Raw genomic sequence first — 16,582 nt, forward strand, 5'->3', positions numbered from 1 at the left:
GCAGGGAAAAATTGTCATTTCGATCTTCAAACAATATTGACTGTATTCCCCAAATGATTTGCAATGCAGGAGCCTCTTTGCCCATTTGCAAGGAGTTGTCTCACAAGCAGGTGCAAGGGGGAAGTATAAAGAAATGTTAGAAAACAGTAGCAAGGAAAATTGTTCTTGAACATCATTGATAGAATCAAGGAAACAAATAACAAGGCTTTTAGCCAGGTGTCTTCACCTGGAACCACTGAAATCACTCTTTGCCATCTGTCTGGCATTTCTGGAGTATGTTTGGAAGGATAGTTTGGGGGATTAGCAGCACAAAATGAGGTGATAATTTTTTTTTATACCCTCTGCTTTCACACACAAGTCCTTGAAGAAGGGAGTATTTTTGATTATATGTCCTTTTTCACTTGTTCTGCCTGTTTTCACCTGAGCCCCTGCATCGAGTCTGTGGCTGAGAGCTTCCTCCCACTCTCCCCTACCTAAGTGCAGTTTGTACACCTATGCCAGGAATCTTGGATCAGTCAAGAAACAGCATTAATTACCTCATGCAGTAAATCCAAGTAAATTCAATGAGATAGTTTGGATAACATTCACACCTTCACATCCTAAGTGAAAGTTGTTTTTTCATCTAAAATGTTCCCTTCATCAGCAGTAGCCTTTGTCACATCAGGTAGAGACCAGCATTCTGCTACATGGAGCTCGTTTTACATGTCTAAAACCTCATCCTGATTTCTACAACCACAGAATAGAGGGAGGCAAAATACACTTCTGGTTGTGATGTCCTGCAGTATTGGGTTTGCCATTGCCATGTCCCTTGTGCCTTTAGCACCAGGGTAAATGATGGAGCAACACTTGAGCAAGCAGACCTGTTCTGGGAGTGATGGGCCCTACAGATCCCAGTGCAAGAGCTGCCCCTGCTCTGCAGTATTTGTAGTAGAAGACTTTTTCAAAGGTCCCCTTTTTAAACTCTGCTTTGTCACTCAAATACTGACTGCAAGTTACCTGAAAATGGACTTTTTTTTTCCGCTTAGATGTTGAAATTTGAAATTCAGTGGAGAAAGTCAGGGGAGACCACAGCAGAAGTTGCGCAAATAGTGTGATAAGCTCTGAAATGCCTCAGCAGAATATGAAATTGCTTTTGATCTCACTCTTAGCTGGAACATGCACAGAGATAGACTGCAGGAACATAGGTGAAATAGTGTCCCCCAGGCTGGGAAGAGGATGTCCTTCAACAGTACCTCCTTATATGTTCACTCTATTTTTCTTCCTTTTTAAGAACTTATCGAGAAATATTTTATGTGTTATTAACAGCATTTGGATGTAGGACTGCCTTAAAATTGCTGCCTCTCTAGCCAGTAGGGCTAATGAGAAGCTCAATACTTTCTTTTCATATTCAAGGAGTAGTTTAGTGTGATGATAAAATGTGCCAACTTAAGCAGTGATATAAAGTCAAATCCTTGCCTATGTTGTTATTGAGATTCCAAATATTTCTAATATAAGAGCAGTTGCCCCAGGTGCTATTTGTAATTGATGCTTTTAAATTTCTTCTTTTGAACTGGACACTGTGCTCTTCAAAAACTTAGAGATTTTTCCTAGTTTAGAAAGAGAAATTTGTATTTCAGTGGCAAATAGGTTGATGTCTTTTAACTTACATTGTGTCTGAAATAAGCAGTACACTTAACCAGGGCTTTGATTGTTTTTGCTTTCAATACCAAGAATAAAAGAGGGAGCATGTACAGATACTCACAAAAATGACAGAACTTCCAGCCACCAGACATCTCTAATACTCATTTTGCACCTGTTTCTATTGATAATCTTATGGGTTATAAACAAAAACACTTGTGATTTGGTTTAGTTGGTTAAATTCCTGGAATTTTTTGAATAAAGAGAATGTATTTATTTTCCAAACTTCCACAGTTTTCATTGATGAAGATAGGTATGAAGAGACTGGTGTAAGCATATCAGTGAAGGTGTGGAATTGCTATTTTATCACTTCTGTTATTCCTTGCCATTTACGACTGTAGTTTACCACTGAGTGTTGATATAGTGGAGTTTAAAGCCAATTAAAATGCTAGGCTTTTTTTTTTTTTTTTTTCTAAAAAACTTGTAGCACACAAACAATTGAAAATAAAGTCATTAAGAACAGAATGCTCAGCCTGTTGTTTTAGATGATGCTGTAGGGGAAAATGTTGTCTACACAAATAACATTACTGGTTGTCTCAGTCAGCCAAGCAGGATGAAAACAAAATGTGGTAGAGGCTAATAAGTATAGATACACCATCTAGAACTTTGTTCCTTACAACTTTTATTTGTTTCAGTGGCTGCCTCAATAGTTATATTGATACTGAAATGTCTGCAGTAAATATGCAAGTGAATTCTCTGACTCATGTTCTGAAGAGATGATCATTTATTCTTTTGTGTAAGTTAATTGTCCTTATAGGATCCACAGGGTTCCTCCCTGCTGGTAGTGAGCTGATCACAGTTTGGAAAAGGCAAAGTCTACTCTTTCACTTAAAGGGGTGAGAATTGCAATTATTTCTTTGGTTATCCTCACTTCACTTGTTCTGAAAATGAAGTTAATACTCCTGTTGCATCGGCTTTCTGTTCCCACATTTTCTCTCCTCTTGATTATTGCAAGAGAACATGGCTTGTATCATGCAAGTTTTGCATGTCAAAAACTCCACTAGCTTATCCTGAGGAGGAAGAATAAAGATATCCTACTTTACACTGAGAGTTTTAAAAATGCCAATCAGAGGTCCAGTAGGCTTGACTACTTTATTTCTGTTTCCTGGCTCATGGATAAAAATGTTAGTCATCTAACTTACGGCTTTTGCCTGCATTTAAATGACTTTCTTCACTCATCTCTGAGTTATTCTAGTGACAGCCTTTATTCAGGAGACAACGATCTGCATTAGGTTAATTATTTCTTACTGCATTTTCTGTTTTTTAAAAGTAATTAGTAATATTACAAGACTTAGTAATTTAGAAGATATTTTTGCTTAATCTGTGCTCTGATCTAGGCATTTCTGTTTCTTTGTCTTTTTCCAACATTGCACTTGTTCCTGAAAATGAAAAAAAAACTTGATAAATGATGTTGTGTAGAAGAAATGCCAGCTTCAACCCATCAGGGTTCATTTAGTCTGAAAAATGACACTGAAATTTCAAAATGCTGCTTCTAGAACTAATAAAAGTGTCTCTAAGGGGATGCTTATTTATTTAATTCTCTGCTGCTAGGTTTTGCTGGCAAACTTTGTGTTGTGCTATATGACTCTGGCCAAGCTGAAAATGCATTTCAGCAAAATATGGACAGTAGTTGTGTTGGGATGGACAAAAGCTTATGGATTATGCTTGGAGTTCTGTTGAAACCCTCATACTGCTGATGATCAGTCTCTGTTGTCAGTGCAGTTTGACTGTGCTTAATTATGTCAGTTTATTGTGCTGCCTGCATGGAACCCTTCTGGGCAAAGCTTGGGAGGCTTTTTGGGAGTGTGTGTAAGGAGAGAATCTCCTTCCTTTGTGGGAGCAGCTCCTTTGCAGTTTTGGGAGGTTGCTGCCAGATGTTAAGTGTGGCAGATGCAGGTACACAGGCTGTAGGTACCGTAGCAGAAAAACCAAGTGAGATGGAATAAAAAATTTCAAGGACAGATATCCCTACTCTTCAATATTGCCTCAGAGGAATATGAATAATTCCTGGTCACTCAAAGAAGTGACTAAAAATATACATTCTGCATGCCATAGGACTTCAGTGCCCTCTTTCCTGTCTGAAGATTTGATCACACTTTCCATCAACTTGCTGTTACAACCAGTAAGAGGACACTTAAGGTTATGTGATAAAAATCTTTATAGCTGATTTGATGCAGACTAAAAGACATGACATTTGGATTTTGGGGGCCTAAGACCTGTGTTTATTAAGTGAATGCTACTGGTTTATCTATTTTTTGTAACATCAAGAGTTCCTGTAATAAAGGAGGGACAGACTTTTTTAGCAGGATCACAACTTTTTGTTGTGATAGGACAAGGTAAAATGTTAGATAGAAGAAAGAAGTGTTTTAGAATAAGGGTAGTGAGGCACTGGAAAAGCTGCCTAGAGAGGTGGTGGATGTCCCATCTCTTCAATGGAAACATTCAAGGTCAGGCTGGATGGGGCTATGAGCAACCTCATGTAGTTGAAGATATTCTTGCACATTGCAAGGGGATTGGAGTAGATGACTTCTAATCATTCCTTATAACCCAAATCTGTCTATGATTTGACAGTTGTCTTCAAAATGTTTAATTGCGTGTTCAAAGCTGATGTGTTTTTTTTCCTTAAAAAAAAAGAAAACAACCCAAAAAGCAAACCAACAAGCCCAAAATAAAAAATAAATAAAAAAACCCCACCCACAACAAAAGGAAAAGTTACTTAAGTCAAATAAACGAAGAAAAATGGCCTTGCCACAAAAGGTTCAGACTCATAAGTCAAGCAGTATTCAACCTCAAAGACTGTACAGTGTCTCTGTGTGCATAGGTGTAGTTTTTAAATGCTTTGTCTTCTGCATCCAAAATCTATAGGGTGAGCTTTGATCAAAATGTCATGCTGTATCTGGCAACAGTGTGGGCCAGAAATTGAAATTTTGTGCATTTTATATTTAAAAATGGAATTCTTTCCAAAAGCTGGAGTCATACTGTGAGGTGCCTTGAAAATAAATGAGTTGGCAGGTCCAGTTTTAATCTCAGTCTAAGCTGAACTACAGGCAGCAAGTTTTAAAATACACTCAAATAATTGTTAGGGCTGCTCTCCTGCCAAAATCAGTAACTAAAAGAATTAATTATGGTATTATATAATGTACATTTAGGTTTTCACAGAAGAAATGCTACTAATTCTATTATAAATTAGTAATCATACTAAATTTTTAGTAACTTCCTTACAGCAACTTTTACAAATATGTTTTTTCATTATCATATTTGTTGCGAGCTTTAATAAATTAATGGCACAAGTTAACGCAGTAATGTTAAATTAAGAGAAATTGTATTCTAAATATAACTGTCATTTGCTACTTAAAATTTAAAAATGTGCAGTGTAAAAGGATTTAGACATCAGGCATCCAACTCAAATAATGGGTTGTATGTTTTCAGTAAGATGCAGCTTTTCTAAACTTGCTTGGTTTTGCACAATATTGCTCTTCATGTAATTCTCAGCCTTAAACTGCAAACTGGCTCTGTAAACTAGAAGCTGCTGCAGTAACCCTATATATTCAGGTAATTCAGAGTCCCCAGACTAGAGAATGTAGCAACCAGAGAGTCAACAGCTGAAATGAGCACTGAATTTTAATATGACAACCTCAAAACTCAGTGTTAAAAGGCAGTAGACCTGATGCCCTCAAAGTGAAGAGAGACAGGAGGCATTGCAGAAAGAATGAGGCTTCTGATGGGACATGGTTTGTAGGCACTTATCTGTCAAGCAGTGTTGCATCAGAACAAAAATATTGCAAGCATGAAGAGCTGAGCTAGTATTGAAGTTTTAGCATGCTTATTTCCTACTCTCTGCTGGTGTACAAATAAATATTTAGAGATCTTTTCCATGTGATTCAGAGATTTGAGCTTGTCAACCAAACCAAAAACCATTGTCTTTTTCATTTGTCTCTGGCCTCAGTTTGACAATTCATTAGATTTTCTTTTTCACAGCAGGCCACATTTTGGGGGAGAGAAGGTACAAGAAATCTTTTCTTCTGTAAAAGAGCAGTATGGAAGCCCTACTGCAGTGCTCTAATCAAATGAAATTAAATATTCTGATTATTTTTAATGAGTTATTTACAATCAAAAATAAAAACACTGAGGGACCATACTGGCAAAGTCAAAGAAATCTCCTGTAGGCAGGCTAATTTCACCAGATGATAAAATAACATGTTTCTGCTGTGGCACTTAGTGATTGATAACGTCATGTGAGAACAAAACAATTAGGGTAATTTACACATTAATTAGTTTATTGCTTTCTTTTTGTTTGGTCTCTAATGCCTTTGTTTAAAAAATTGAGCGTGTGCTGTTGGAAGGCTTTAATTTCACTAATGAGGTTCCAAGTGCAGATATTGCAAACACCTGCCTTGTAAGTGAAAGTATTCTGTGTTAATTTAAGCCCTCTGGTTGCTTGAGAGGACACTCCCAAGGAAACAGCACAAGGGTCTTGCAATGTAGGCTTTTATCCCTGTATGTAGCTGGGAATTTTGCTTGAGTTATTGGCCTCTGTTTGTGCTGGGGGCAGTTTTTGTGAGTTGGTGTCTGGAGCTGTGCAGTGTTCAGGAGAGGAGGAGAGATTTTGAGCCTTTGGAAGGTGAGTGGTTCCTCAGAAATCTTTGTGCTTGTGAAGCTCTCAGCCTCTTGTATTTCAAGTTGATGGAGTGTGAGCTGTTTTTTCACTGAAGCAATAAGCTAGCACGGGTGCTGGAATTCTTGTGTTGTTTTGTTCCTTTTGTGTGGCTCACACTTCCCTAATGCTCCCCAAAACTATAAAGAAGAACACAATATAACCTTCAAAAAAACAGCTTGTAGAGAGATATCTCCAAGCATGAATATGTAGTTACATACATGGTCTGGATTTCTTTATAAATTATGTTCCTGAATCCATTACATGCTTTCAGTTATTGGTCATAAAAGGGGATTTAACATAAAAGCGTTTTTAATGTTAACATTAGGTTCCAACTGTTGTATGTGATAATGAAAAAGGGTGGATTTTAAAGGTGCAGTTTCCTCCTGACAATATTTGTAAAGTTTGCTACATACCATAGGTGGATGGTATCCTCCGAATTTAGATGCAACAGTTTTCTACTCCTTATTGTAAAACTGCTAGAGGGAAGGGAGAAGGGATACATTGGTTTCATCATATATTTTCACCAAAATAGAAGCTCATTGTGTTGATTCCATTGAAGAGTATTGAAAGGTATCATTTCTCAGAAAGCTGTGTTTGTAGTCAGTGAGTATTTTGGAGATAATGTTCTGCTACTGACTTTATATTTCACTATATGAAAATACAGAGTTAATGCTAAATTTTAGAGTTACTAGTTGGACTTTCCTGAACACCCACACAGTTTAAAATACCTAATTGTTGTACAGGGCATCCCTTAACTGCTCAGCTCCTCTGACATTTTCTCCTTTCTCTGAGTCTCTGCCATCTAATCCTGTAGGCCTGGGCATTTTTGTTAATGGAGGAATGTATGTGGCTGTAGCATGATAACTGTAGGATGATTCTTCAGATGTCTCTATCTGGTTTTAAGCCCTGGCAGAAACTTAGACATTTCTGTGAGTGAATCCAATCCAGGAAGATGTCCCTGAGTCACCTGATGAGGGGAAGACAGGCAGAGTTTCGGATCAAGGGAAAGATGACAAAATGCAGAAGGTATTTTAGTAAATATTAATTGGGCCTTTTTTAAATCTGTTATCCATCTCAGATGAACCTCTTGGCCAACACAAGCTATAATGAATTGCTTGCTTGCTCCACAGAAGTGTTTTTAATGCTTAATAGCTCATCAAAAGATAATATCTTGGGTTAGGCTGTAATAATATGATTAGGTGCTTCCCAGGTACTTGAACACCAATTCAGACAGGTCTTGAAGTGAGTGGCTTGTCTCCTTTATGAAGTATATGAATTTTCCACTTAATTTTCTGGTCTCACTGGAAGTCCATCTTAGTCTGTCTTGCCCATATCTGTGAATTCTATTTAGCACTAAGCAAACATAACCTTTCCTGTTAGCATACCAATTTTCCCACTAAAGCCTATACTAACAGTTCAGTACCTTCTTATTAAGCACAGAAAATTGCTTGCCTTTTCCTTCTTTCATTTAAAATGCACATAATTTTGATCAGGATTTCATAAAGTTTTGATAGCAAAAAATACTACCTGTAGTAGGAAGCTTTTGACAGTTTGTTTTCAAGTAATGAAACCTAGTTTGGTAACTGAATGAAAGGAGTGTGCCACTTGTGCTTCTTGGAAGGCAGTCATCAAATCCAATATCCATTGTGATTTTACAGAGTTTTTTTTAACCTAATAAAAGCTTTAAAGTTTAATGTTGCATCTGCACATTTTCTAAAGGAAAGACTGAAGCATTTAGAGCAAAGGTGAAGAGAAATGTTGTTCTGATCTAGAAGGTGACAGTGACAAAACAGATTTACCCCTCATTTTTTCCCATTTCTCCCAATAGTATCAAGTTTTCTGGACATGTTTCAGTCAGTGGCTGTTGTTTATAGATTAGATTAAAATGTTGTGTTTCTAGTCCCAGGTCAGCTGAGGTGATCCCATTCTGTGGAGTGCATTTGGAGTGAGACTTGGAGAGAGCACCAAGTGTATTCAGCCTTAGTCTGTACTCAGGCAGCATCCAGTCAGAAGTGTGCAGTTTTTACAAACACTGCAATGTCTGCAGGGAGATGTATCCTTTGTCTAAATAAAAGAATCACAGGGTTGGAAGAGAGCTTAAAGATCATCTAGTTCCAGCTCCCCTGCCATGAACAGGAATAGGCAAAACTTATTTTTTTCTTTATATCCTGAACAGAGACATAGTGTTAATTAGTAGTTGTAAAATGGTTTCAAGAGTGAGCTCCTGCTGACTTGTTTTTTTCACGAGGTGGAGAGGAATTTAAAAAGACTGAAGCTACCAAAGTCTCAGTGCCAAGCCAGCCTCATTTACTTTTGCTGATTTGTCTTTGTTGCTTTACTTACTACTGCTCTCTTAATATATCAAAGTGAAAAAGCCCTGCTGGTCTTTTCCAAATAGCTATTATTTGAAGATTATCTGATTATTCATTACATTATCTTATTTTATTTTTTACATTTAAGTTTTCCTAATAGGTTCCAGGAGGAAGAAAAGGGCTGAAGTTTGAAGTGTTGTGTGCTAGATCAGGGGATATAATCAGAGCTCTTAACTCCTGTGGAGTTTAGAGAAGGAAATGCTTGACAGGCCCTTAAGAGCAGTACTTTACCAGCAGCTGAAAGATGGAGGGCTTTTAAAAATTTGTAAAATATTTTTAAAATAAAATTTGATCTGTATTGTTGATCACCATGTTCTAGCCAAAGTATATCTTTATGACTGTGATATAAACCTTGGAAAGAAAAGCAGTTTCAATGGAAAAGGTTGACATCTCATAACTTGGAGTAGCACTGGCCATTAGAGTTTGTATGCACACTTGTGTGGGGGTGGAGAGTTTGATAGTGACAGATACTGGACATCATTTCTCTGAAAGGCTGACCTTGAAAAATCATAGCATCAATAGAGGATCCACAGCTCTCAAAGCTGTAAAATGTCAAACAACATGTACCTTATGACACACTGATGTATAAGATTCTGAAATCTTATCCCTGCAACTTCTGAAGCAGTTTCTGTTAGAACAGAAGCAATGTTGAGAAATTGTGAGACAGAGAGAGGTAGAAATTTTGATGCCAAAGAATGCTAATACAGGTAATTAGCCAAGTGTTTAAGTTCTGGTTAGCTTTTTATCTTAATATTGCAAAGTCTGTGTTTTCAGAACTGAGTGAAGAGTTTGCCAATTTTTTTATCCTCCCTGACTGCGTCTTGAGAACATTTAGGCACCTAGCAGGACATTATTTTATATCTTCATTGTAATATTTACAATGCTTTTTAAAGTCTTTGCTTTAATTCCGCTAAATGTGGTGAGGGGCCTTTGCTTTTTTTTTTTCCCCAAAATATGTCCCTGTATTTTGGTAGTGAACTGTTTGGGGTAGAACATGTCTCTTTACGAATTATATAAGTAGGAGATCACTCAGAGATTAAGATTCAGTATGGGATTATAGTAGGTTTTCACAGGTAATGTACTTCATTTTAGGAAAGCCACAGATTGCTTCAAACTGCATTTTGGAAGTATTTGAGGTAGGCAGCTTTTTCCTCTAAAAAGCAGAAGCAATTGCTCTTACATGTCTTTCGTGGGCCAGCTGAGGCATATTTATCAAAACAGTAATTAGTTAATTCTCTGAAGGAGGAAAGCCTATTTACTGTTAGGAAAAAGAAAGAAAATTCTGGATGGGAGAAAGCCTTCAATCCATATTTCTTTCTAGATTAATATGAAATAGGATTTCAGGACATAACCTCTGTAGGAAACTAAAAACACCTTTCTTCTAATGTAAAAGGATGGGCCAAGCTATAGACAAATGAGAGCTACTTGTTGTTTTGAAAAATTTACCAAGACCAAATTTTTATGTGTTTATATATATGTATGACATCTACAACTATATGTATATATATAAACACACAGAGAGAGCTATAAAAATACATGTGTGTATATACATGGTATCTTGATGAATATTTACACACACAGCTACACACTTAAACACTCCAGATTAGAGATTTAAGGCTTTTTCTAAGACCCTACTTTAGAAGATAAGCCCTGAGGGAAGAAAGACAGTGTGTTCAGCTCTTCTCATAGAGTCTGGGGTCTTATGCTTGGTGTTCAGAGCCTTCCTGATGCCAACAGTGTCACATGGGTTCTCCTCTGTTAAGCTGATATCAAGAGAAGCAGACTCAGGGGAACCAATTGTATTAGTTTAGGCTAATTCTGATTTAGCAACATCTTGAGCACTGCTGATGAAAACTAAGAAGATTAAAGTCCACATAATCTGGGGATCTTTATGTAAGTGAAGTTCAAATTACCATAAGCTCTTCAAATCATTGATCTGAGGATCAGTAAGAAGGGAAGAATGACTTAAACAAGCTCAAGCTGCAAATCCATGTCTTTGGGTCCCCTTTCCTTTTTTTTTTTCTTTCCTTTTTCCTCTGTTTTGCCTTTATTCCTAGTTTTTTAAATAAAATGCTATAAGAATTCTTTCATAAGGGAAAATTTGTTTTGTTCTACCTTCCTAGGGAAAAGGAGCTTTCAAAGGATCTGCACAACTGTGTCTCTTGCTCAGTTAACATGTGGTTACATTGGATTGATGGAGGCTATTAAATGCTGAAAGCCACTGATTGATTATTTTAATGCTAGCATATTATTTCAATAAAGACTGCTTTGGAAACAGAAGTCTGCCTTAATGGCAGTACCATTTTACTGACTCTGGATATTGTAGCTTCTAATTCGTTGTATCAATTAGGAATGAGGGAGTACATTTGTGATGCTCAGTGGATATGTCCAGATATATAAGAAACAAGCCAGCAGGACCAAAGTACGAAGTACCCTTGAGTTGCACATGTTTTCAGTGTATTTAATATTTACAGACTTGTAACAAGGTTTCTGTGGATTTTCTGACCTTATGGTGGTAGTAATTCTACCAACATTGTGTCCTTTTCTCTGTTATTCATGGCTCCCTTGCAGTGCTCAGGGATTTGAGGTGAGCTCTATATGGGATGGTACTTGAGTGCACATCTGCACCACTGACATCCTCCAGAATGGAGTAGAATAATCCAGTTTATCTATAGTGGCAACCAAACCATGCCAGGGACTCATTGGGAAGAGTGGTAACAGGGTTGGATTGAGCCATTTCAGAAGCGTTTTGAAACTGACTTCCAGTGCTCAGAACATTTTCAGGTGTGGTTTTGTTGAAGTAGGAACTTAGCCTGAGCGTATGGCCGGTGAATTTGGAGCTCAGGCTGTAGCCATGTATTTAAAAGTGGCTGAACTGCCTTTCTGAAATACTGTTGATAGTATTATGTAGTTAATGTTGTCTTGTTATTTACAGGAAATACATTGCTTTGGTCATTAAAACAGATCTTCTGAGGCTTTTTTCCAAGGACTTAAGAAGTTTGTCATAGATAATATTTGGCTGTGAAATGTTTTGATGAAAATAAATGCATGTTAGGAAGGTCGAGGTGTCTGGCCCTCTGTAAGGAGCTCCTGCACTACCAGTCAAGAAACCAGCCCTACTCCAACTTCAGAGGCTGAGATGCCTTACTAAAGTGAAAGTTCTAATTTAGGAAGAATTGGGTGGTTTTGGGTTTTTTTCCCTTTCTAAATGTCTGTTGCTGCTTTGAGATGAATTGCGGTGGATTACTGCAATGATAATGTAACAGACCACTTAGAAGCTGATAATAATGAACTTGATGGAATACCTTTTCTGGAATGAAGCTTAAATGAGCTTTTTTTTCTGCACCAAGTAGAATGAGTTGTATCAGAGAGTGCAGAGTTTTTCTGTCACAGATCAGTTAAAATCCCTCTGAACTGTCAGGAAGGGCTGTATAACCTGAATGCTTGCTGTGTACCATTGAACTCTGAGTCACCATTTTCAAGAAACAGTTGAGTCAGATTTTAAACTCTAAAGACTGTGAGTGGTAATGTATTATTACAGTGCTTTTCATACTTCAGTGCAAGATCCTGTGTTTGAAGAGATGGTAGTTTTGTGTGTTGAACAGTGTGATAGCAATGTGAAACCCACTGAAGTAACTGAAAATATTGTCTTTATTTGAAATTCAGAATTGCTATATTTCTAGTACATTTATAGCTTATACATAAACAATGTATCTCTTCCAGAGGGGAGGACAGTTTTCCAAGAACACCACTTATTTTCTCCTCACAGGAGAGCAGGGCATGGCTGGTGATACCAGGGTCTTCTCTCTGATGATGGGCATTAAAAGACTCCTCCTGGGAGACAGTACTTCTCAAATTGGCCCTTTCTCAGGGCCAGGATGGGACCCACACAGAATGCCTATAGAGGAATATGAGGAAGATGAAACTGCAGTGGGAATTATAAAGTGAATGTATAGAATATTTTAAGGAATAATCCGCCTTCTACTCTGCAGGTGCTGGGTGGGGAAGAAAGAGAACCTTCTTGTTTCATCTTAATTTAAATAATGTGCTTTTCTGGATACATACATCTTATGCAAGTGTGGATTCCAATAGTTTGCATATGGCTTCTTTTATAAACCTTTAAAAGTGGTCTATGTTATGATACGTCAGTTTCCTAAGTTGTTTTTTCTTTGTGTGATTTATTCCTGGATCTTGTTTAAAGGCTATAAAACAGCAGTGATTTAATATCCTTCAATCAAAAGCAACTTTGCATTCCACCTCATATTTTTATTTTAAAGGTTGCAAAATGCTCCATTCAAATATGTTTCTGTGCATTTAAAAATTAAAACAGACTAATTTTTGTTCTTTTCTGAGTCTTGAAGAGCCTGAAATTGTAGTTCCATTGGCCAACATGAGGATCTGTCTGTGTGTGATCTCTGTGGTACATGGCTTGATCGAACATGGTTTTTTACTGCATATTACATAGCTTTCAAAATATAAAAATGAACCATCCATAAAAGATAGTTATAGTATCCTAATTTCCAGTTTTTAGTATGATAGGGAACTGCTTAAGAAATCACATTAATCTGGTTTTGTCTGTGGATCCTATGAAACTAAAGCTAAGGAAAGTCTTATGTGGGAAGATGTTCTTTGTCCTTCCAAACTATGGCAGAATCGGTTTTGTGTTGCATAAAAATTCAAATGAAATGGAAAATTGAAACAATATTTTAAATGAATAATAATTGTGGTTTTCTTCACTGCTTGTGTGCTAGCATCTTTAATTGTACTGAGTTAATTTAGTATGACTTTCTTCATCATAGGAAAAATGATTAGATTACTTGTTCTGATATTAAAGGAAGATAGTGTGTAAGCAGGAAAATAATGATCTTTCATTACCTTTCAAGTCTATCAAAATCTCTGTGTCTTTAATTGATTCTCACCCACAACTTACTGTTTTTTTTATTTCATGTTCTGCTTATATAGCTTTAGTAGTAACTAAAACTAAAAGTGAGTGCAGATTAATTAAATTCCATACAATAGTAGGTTCATCTTATGTCACTGGGCAAGCCCAGAAGGGAGGGGTTTGTTTCTTTTTTTGTTTTTCTTTTTTTGTTTTTCTTTTTTTGTTTTTCTTTTTTTGTTTTTCTTTTTTTTGTTTTTCTTTTTTTTGTTTTTCTTTTTTTGTTTTTCTTTTTTTTGTTTTTCTTTTTTTTGTTTTTCTTTTTTGTTTTTCTTTTTTGTTTTTCTTTTTTGTTTTTCTTTTTTTGTTTTTCTTTTTTTGTTTTTCTTTTTTTGTTTTTCTCTTTTTGTTTTTCTCTTTTTGTTTTTCTCTTTTTGTTTTTCTCTTTTTGTTTTTCTCTTTTTGTTTTTCTCTTTTTGTTTTTCTCTTTTTGTTTTTCTCTTTTTGTTTTTCTCTTTTTGTTTTTCTCTTTTTGTTTTTCTCTTTTTGTTTTTCTCTTTTTGTTTTTCTCTTTTTGTTTTTCTCTTTTTGTTTTTCTCTTTTTGTTTTTCTCTTTTTGTTTTTCTTTTTCCAGTTTTTGTTTCTTTCTGAGTTTTAAGTCAACGTGCACAGAAGATTATGATTTGACTTAGCTTCTGAAAGTGCATGACAGATTCATTTTTTTGTAAAGCTCAACTGAAATATAATAGACCTGTAGAAGTTTTGCCCATAGGGTATTTTGTTTTAAGAAAATTACTTTCTTTTGTAGGGCGTGAGCTAGAACATGGTTTTAATTCCTGTAGAATATGGTCCTTTTATAAATGTGTATTTTATTGCTAGCACCATATGGCTGCAAGTATGTTATAAAGGCTGTTCATGGTAGTGCACTTAAAAGCAAATGTGTGTCTTTAAGTTCAGAGGAATTACCACCCCCAAATTATTAGTTCTTTTTCATATTTTAGTGTTGACCTTCCTGTTTTCTCTCACAAGGAATCTGTCCTTGAAGCTGTCGAAGGAGGTGGAGCAAGGAGAAGCCAGGCACCCCCGTGTCAGCCAGCTGGCTGGCAGCCCGTCTGTGGAGTGGCCTTTCCCTGGGCTGGAGGAAGGTGGGGGCATTGAGTCTCTGCCCTTCAGACTGATGCTCCAAGACTGCACGGCTGTCAAGACATTGCTTCTGAAAATGAAGAGGGTTCTGCAAGAGGTAATCACCCACTTATTTGTTAGATTAATATATTTCGGCATTAATGAACTAAGCAGCAGAAAAGGGTCCGTAAAGTTTATGGACTTAATGTATTTTAATATGTCTTGAATACATGGAATTGATGCAGAAGTATAAATAGTCATGCCTCAACATGGTGAAGGTCAGAAAGTTTATACTTGAGCAGAATTTAAATGATCCTACTATCTTGGTGTCCAGAGTGTAAAGCTTTTTTTGAGCTTTTACTACAATGGGGACAGGGGAGGCCAACTGCTTCTGGTAAAAATACATTTTATTGTTTTCTTCCAGCATTTTAGAACTTTTCAGTTTTCTTACTAGTGTTGTTATCCATTATGAAGTCACATGGAATTCATTTAGAGGAGAAATGCAGAGGAAAAAAAATCTCTTCGGTAACTGTACTTGAGTTAGTACTCTAACTCAGCCAGCTTGAGTTTGTAAATGATGGCTGAAATCAGATATTGTAGGCCATTCACTGGGCCACTCTGAACAATTTCAAGAGTCCTGGCTTGTCTTGTCCTGATATATTCTCCTGCTTCCCCTATGGAATGCTGGTGTTGCTTTGAAACTTTTCTTTTCTGTTTGTCTTTAGGTTTTTAGAGAAATGAAATTATTTGGGGAGTTTTTTTAATACTTTCCAGCTGTGGAGTCTTTACTCTGGTATACACTGTGAACTTTGATCTTCATTGTTAGAGAATTGCAGTTTGCGTTTTGTGTGGATCTTCAAGAAGGTTGTTTGTTTGTTTGTTTCTGTTTATGTAGTTCATAGAAATACAGAGTAATTTATGTGCAGAGGGCTCTCTAGAAGTCTACTCAAAGCAAGGCCAACTCAGGAGAGGTTGCTCAAATCCTTGTCCACTTAGACTTTTGGTGCCTTAATGGGGTCTCCTTGTAATCTCTGAGTAACCATTCCAATATGTGCATACATCATTGTTAACTTTTTTCTTGAAGATGAAAACAGAATTTTTTCCTGTTCAAGTTTCATATAATGAAGACTGAAAATAAATTGAGGCGTTTTACTGCTCACTTCTAGGTCATCTGTATCTAAATTGAACTGTTGTTCTATCTGAAAAGATTTGTCAAAGGTTTAGCCATGGTAGTTTGCAATTAGTCCTCCTAACAGCATGGTTTTGCTCATTGGCAAGCCCCAGGCTTTCCAGTTTCACTAGGAGCTTGATCTGTACTGTATGGATCCGTAATCCCCTTCTGAGTTACTGAATCCAGAATTGAAATAATTAATTCCCCATTAGTTGCTTTTTTATAGAATGTGAGATTATAGAGTGGATTTAAAGGAGTCGTAACTTCATTTTTTTTGGAACTAAATAAGAATTATGAAATTATATGACATAGCATTCTAACATTCAGGTGGTGATATAGGCAGCATTCTCTGTTGCTTTTAGTGTGAATAATTCTGTAATGCTCAGAAAAGGTCATTCTTGCCATGATGAAAAGTGTAAGAATTTTAGTTTTAAGTGAAGAGTTCTGTTAAACTTGTGTAAGAATCTAGTGCTATTTTCTGTTTGGAAATACGCTGTACTGCTCAGTACTTCGTCTTTGAAAACAATCACCAGGTGATCTCCACAAAAGGAACATGAGGTATTTCATGTGACTCACTGGAATTTCATGCCCACTTACTAATACCTCGTTATGTAACTCATTGAACTTATTTTTTTCATCCTAATTATTCAGTCTTTTACTTGTTTGTTCCTTTGTACTATATAATTTTCATCTCCCCAACTGGC

At 36.5% G+C, this 16,582-nt stretch overlaps 1 protein-coding gene across 6 annotated transcripts in view; it reads left to right on the forward strand.

The window, feature by feature from the left end:
- Positions 1-16,582, forward strand: part of CCSER1 (coiled-coil serine rich protein 1) — a 609,788-nt gene that overhangs the window by 230,648 nt on the left and 362,558 nt on the right. For all 6 annotated transcript variants that reach the window (XM_074540916.1, XM_074540917.1, XM_074540919.1 and 3 more), the window contains exon 6: positions 14,615-14,825. In XM_074540916.1, the coding sequence (XP_074397017.1) occupies positions 14,615-14,825 (211 nt within the window). The remainder of the gene's footprint in view (positions 1-14,614; positions 14,826-16,582) is intronic.

The sequence above is a fragment of the Zonotrichia albicollis genome, chromosome 5 (assembly GCF_047830755.1).
Source record: "Zonotrichia albicollis isolate bZonAlb1 chromosome 5, bZonAlb1.hap1, whole genome shotgun sequence".
In the NCBI taxonomy this organism is placed as follows: domain Eukaryota; kingdom Metazoa; phylum Chordata; class Aves; order Passeriformes; family Passerellidae; genus Zonotrichia; species Zonotrichia albicollis.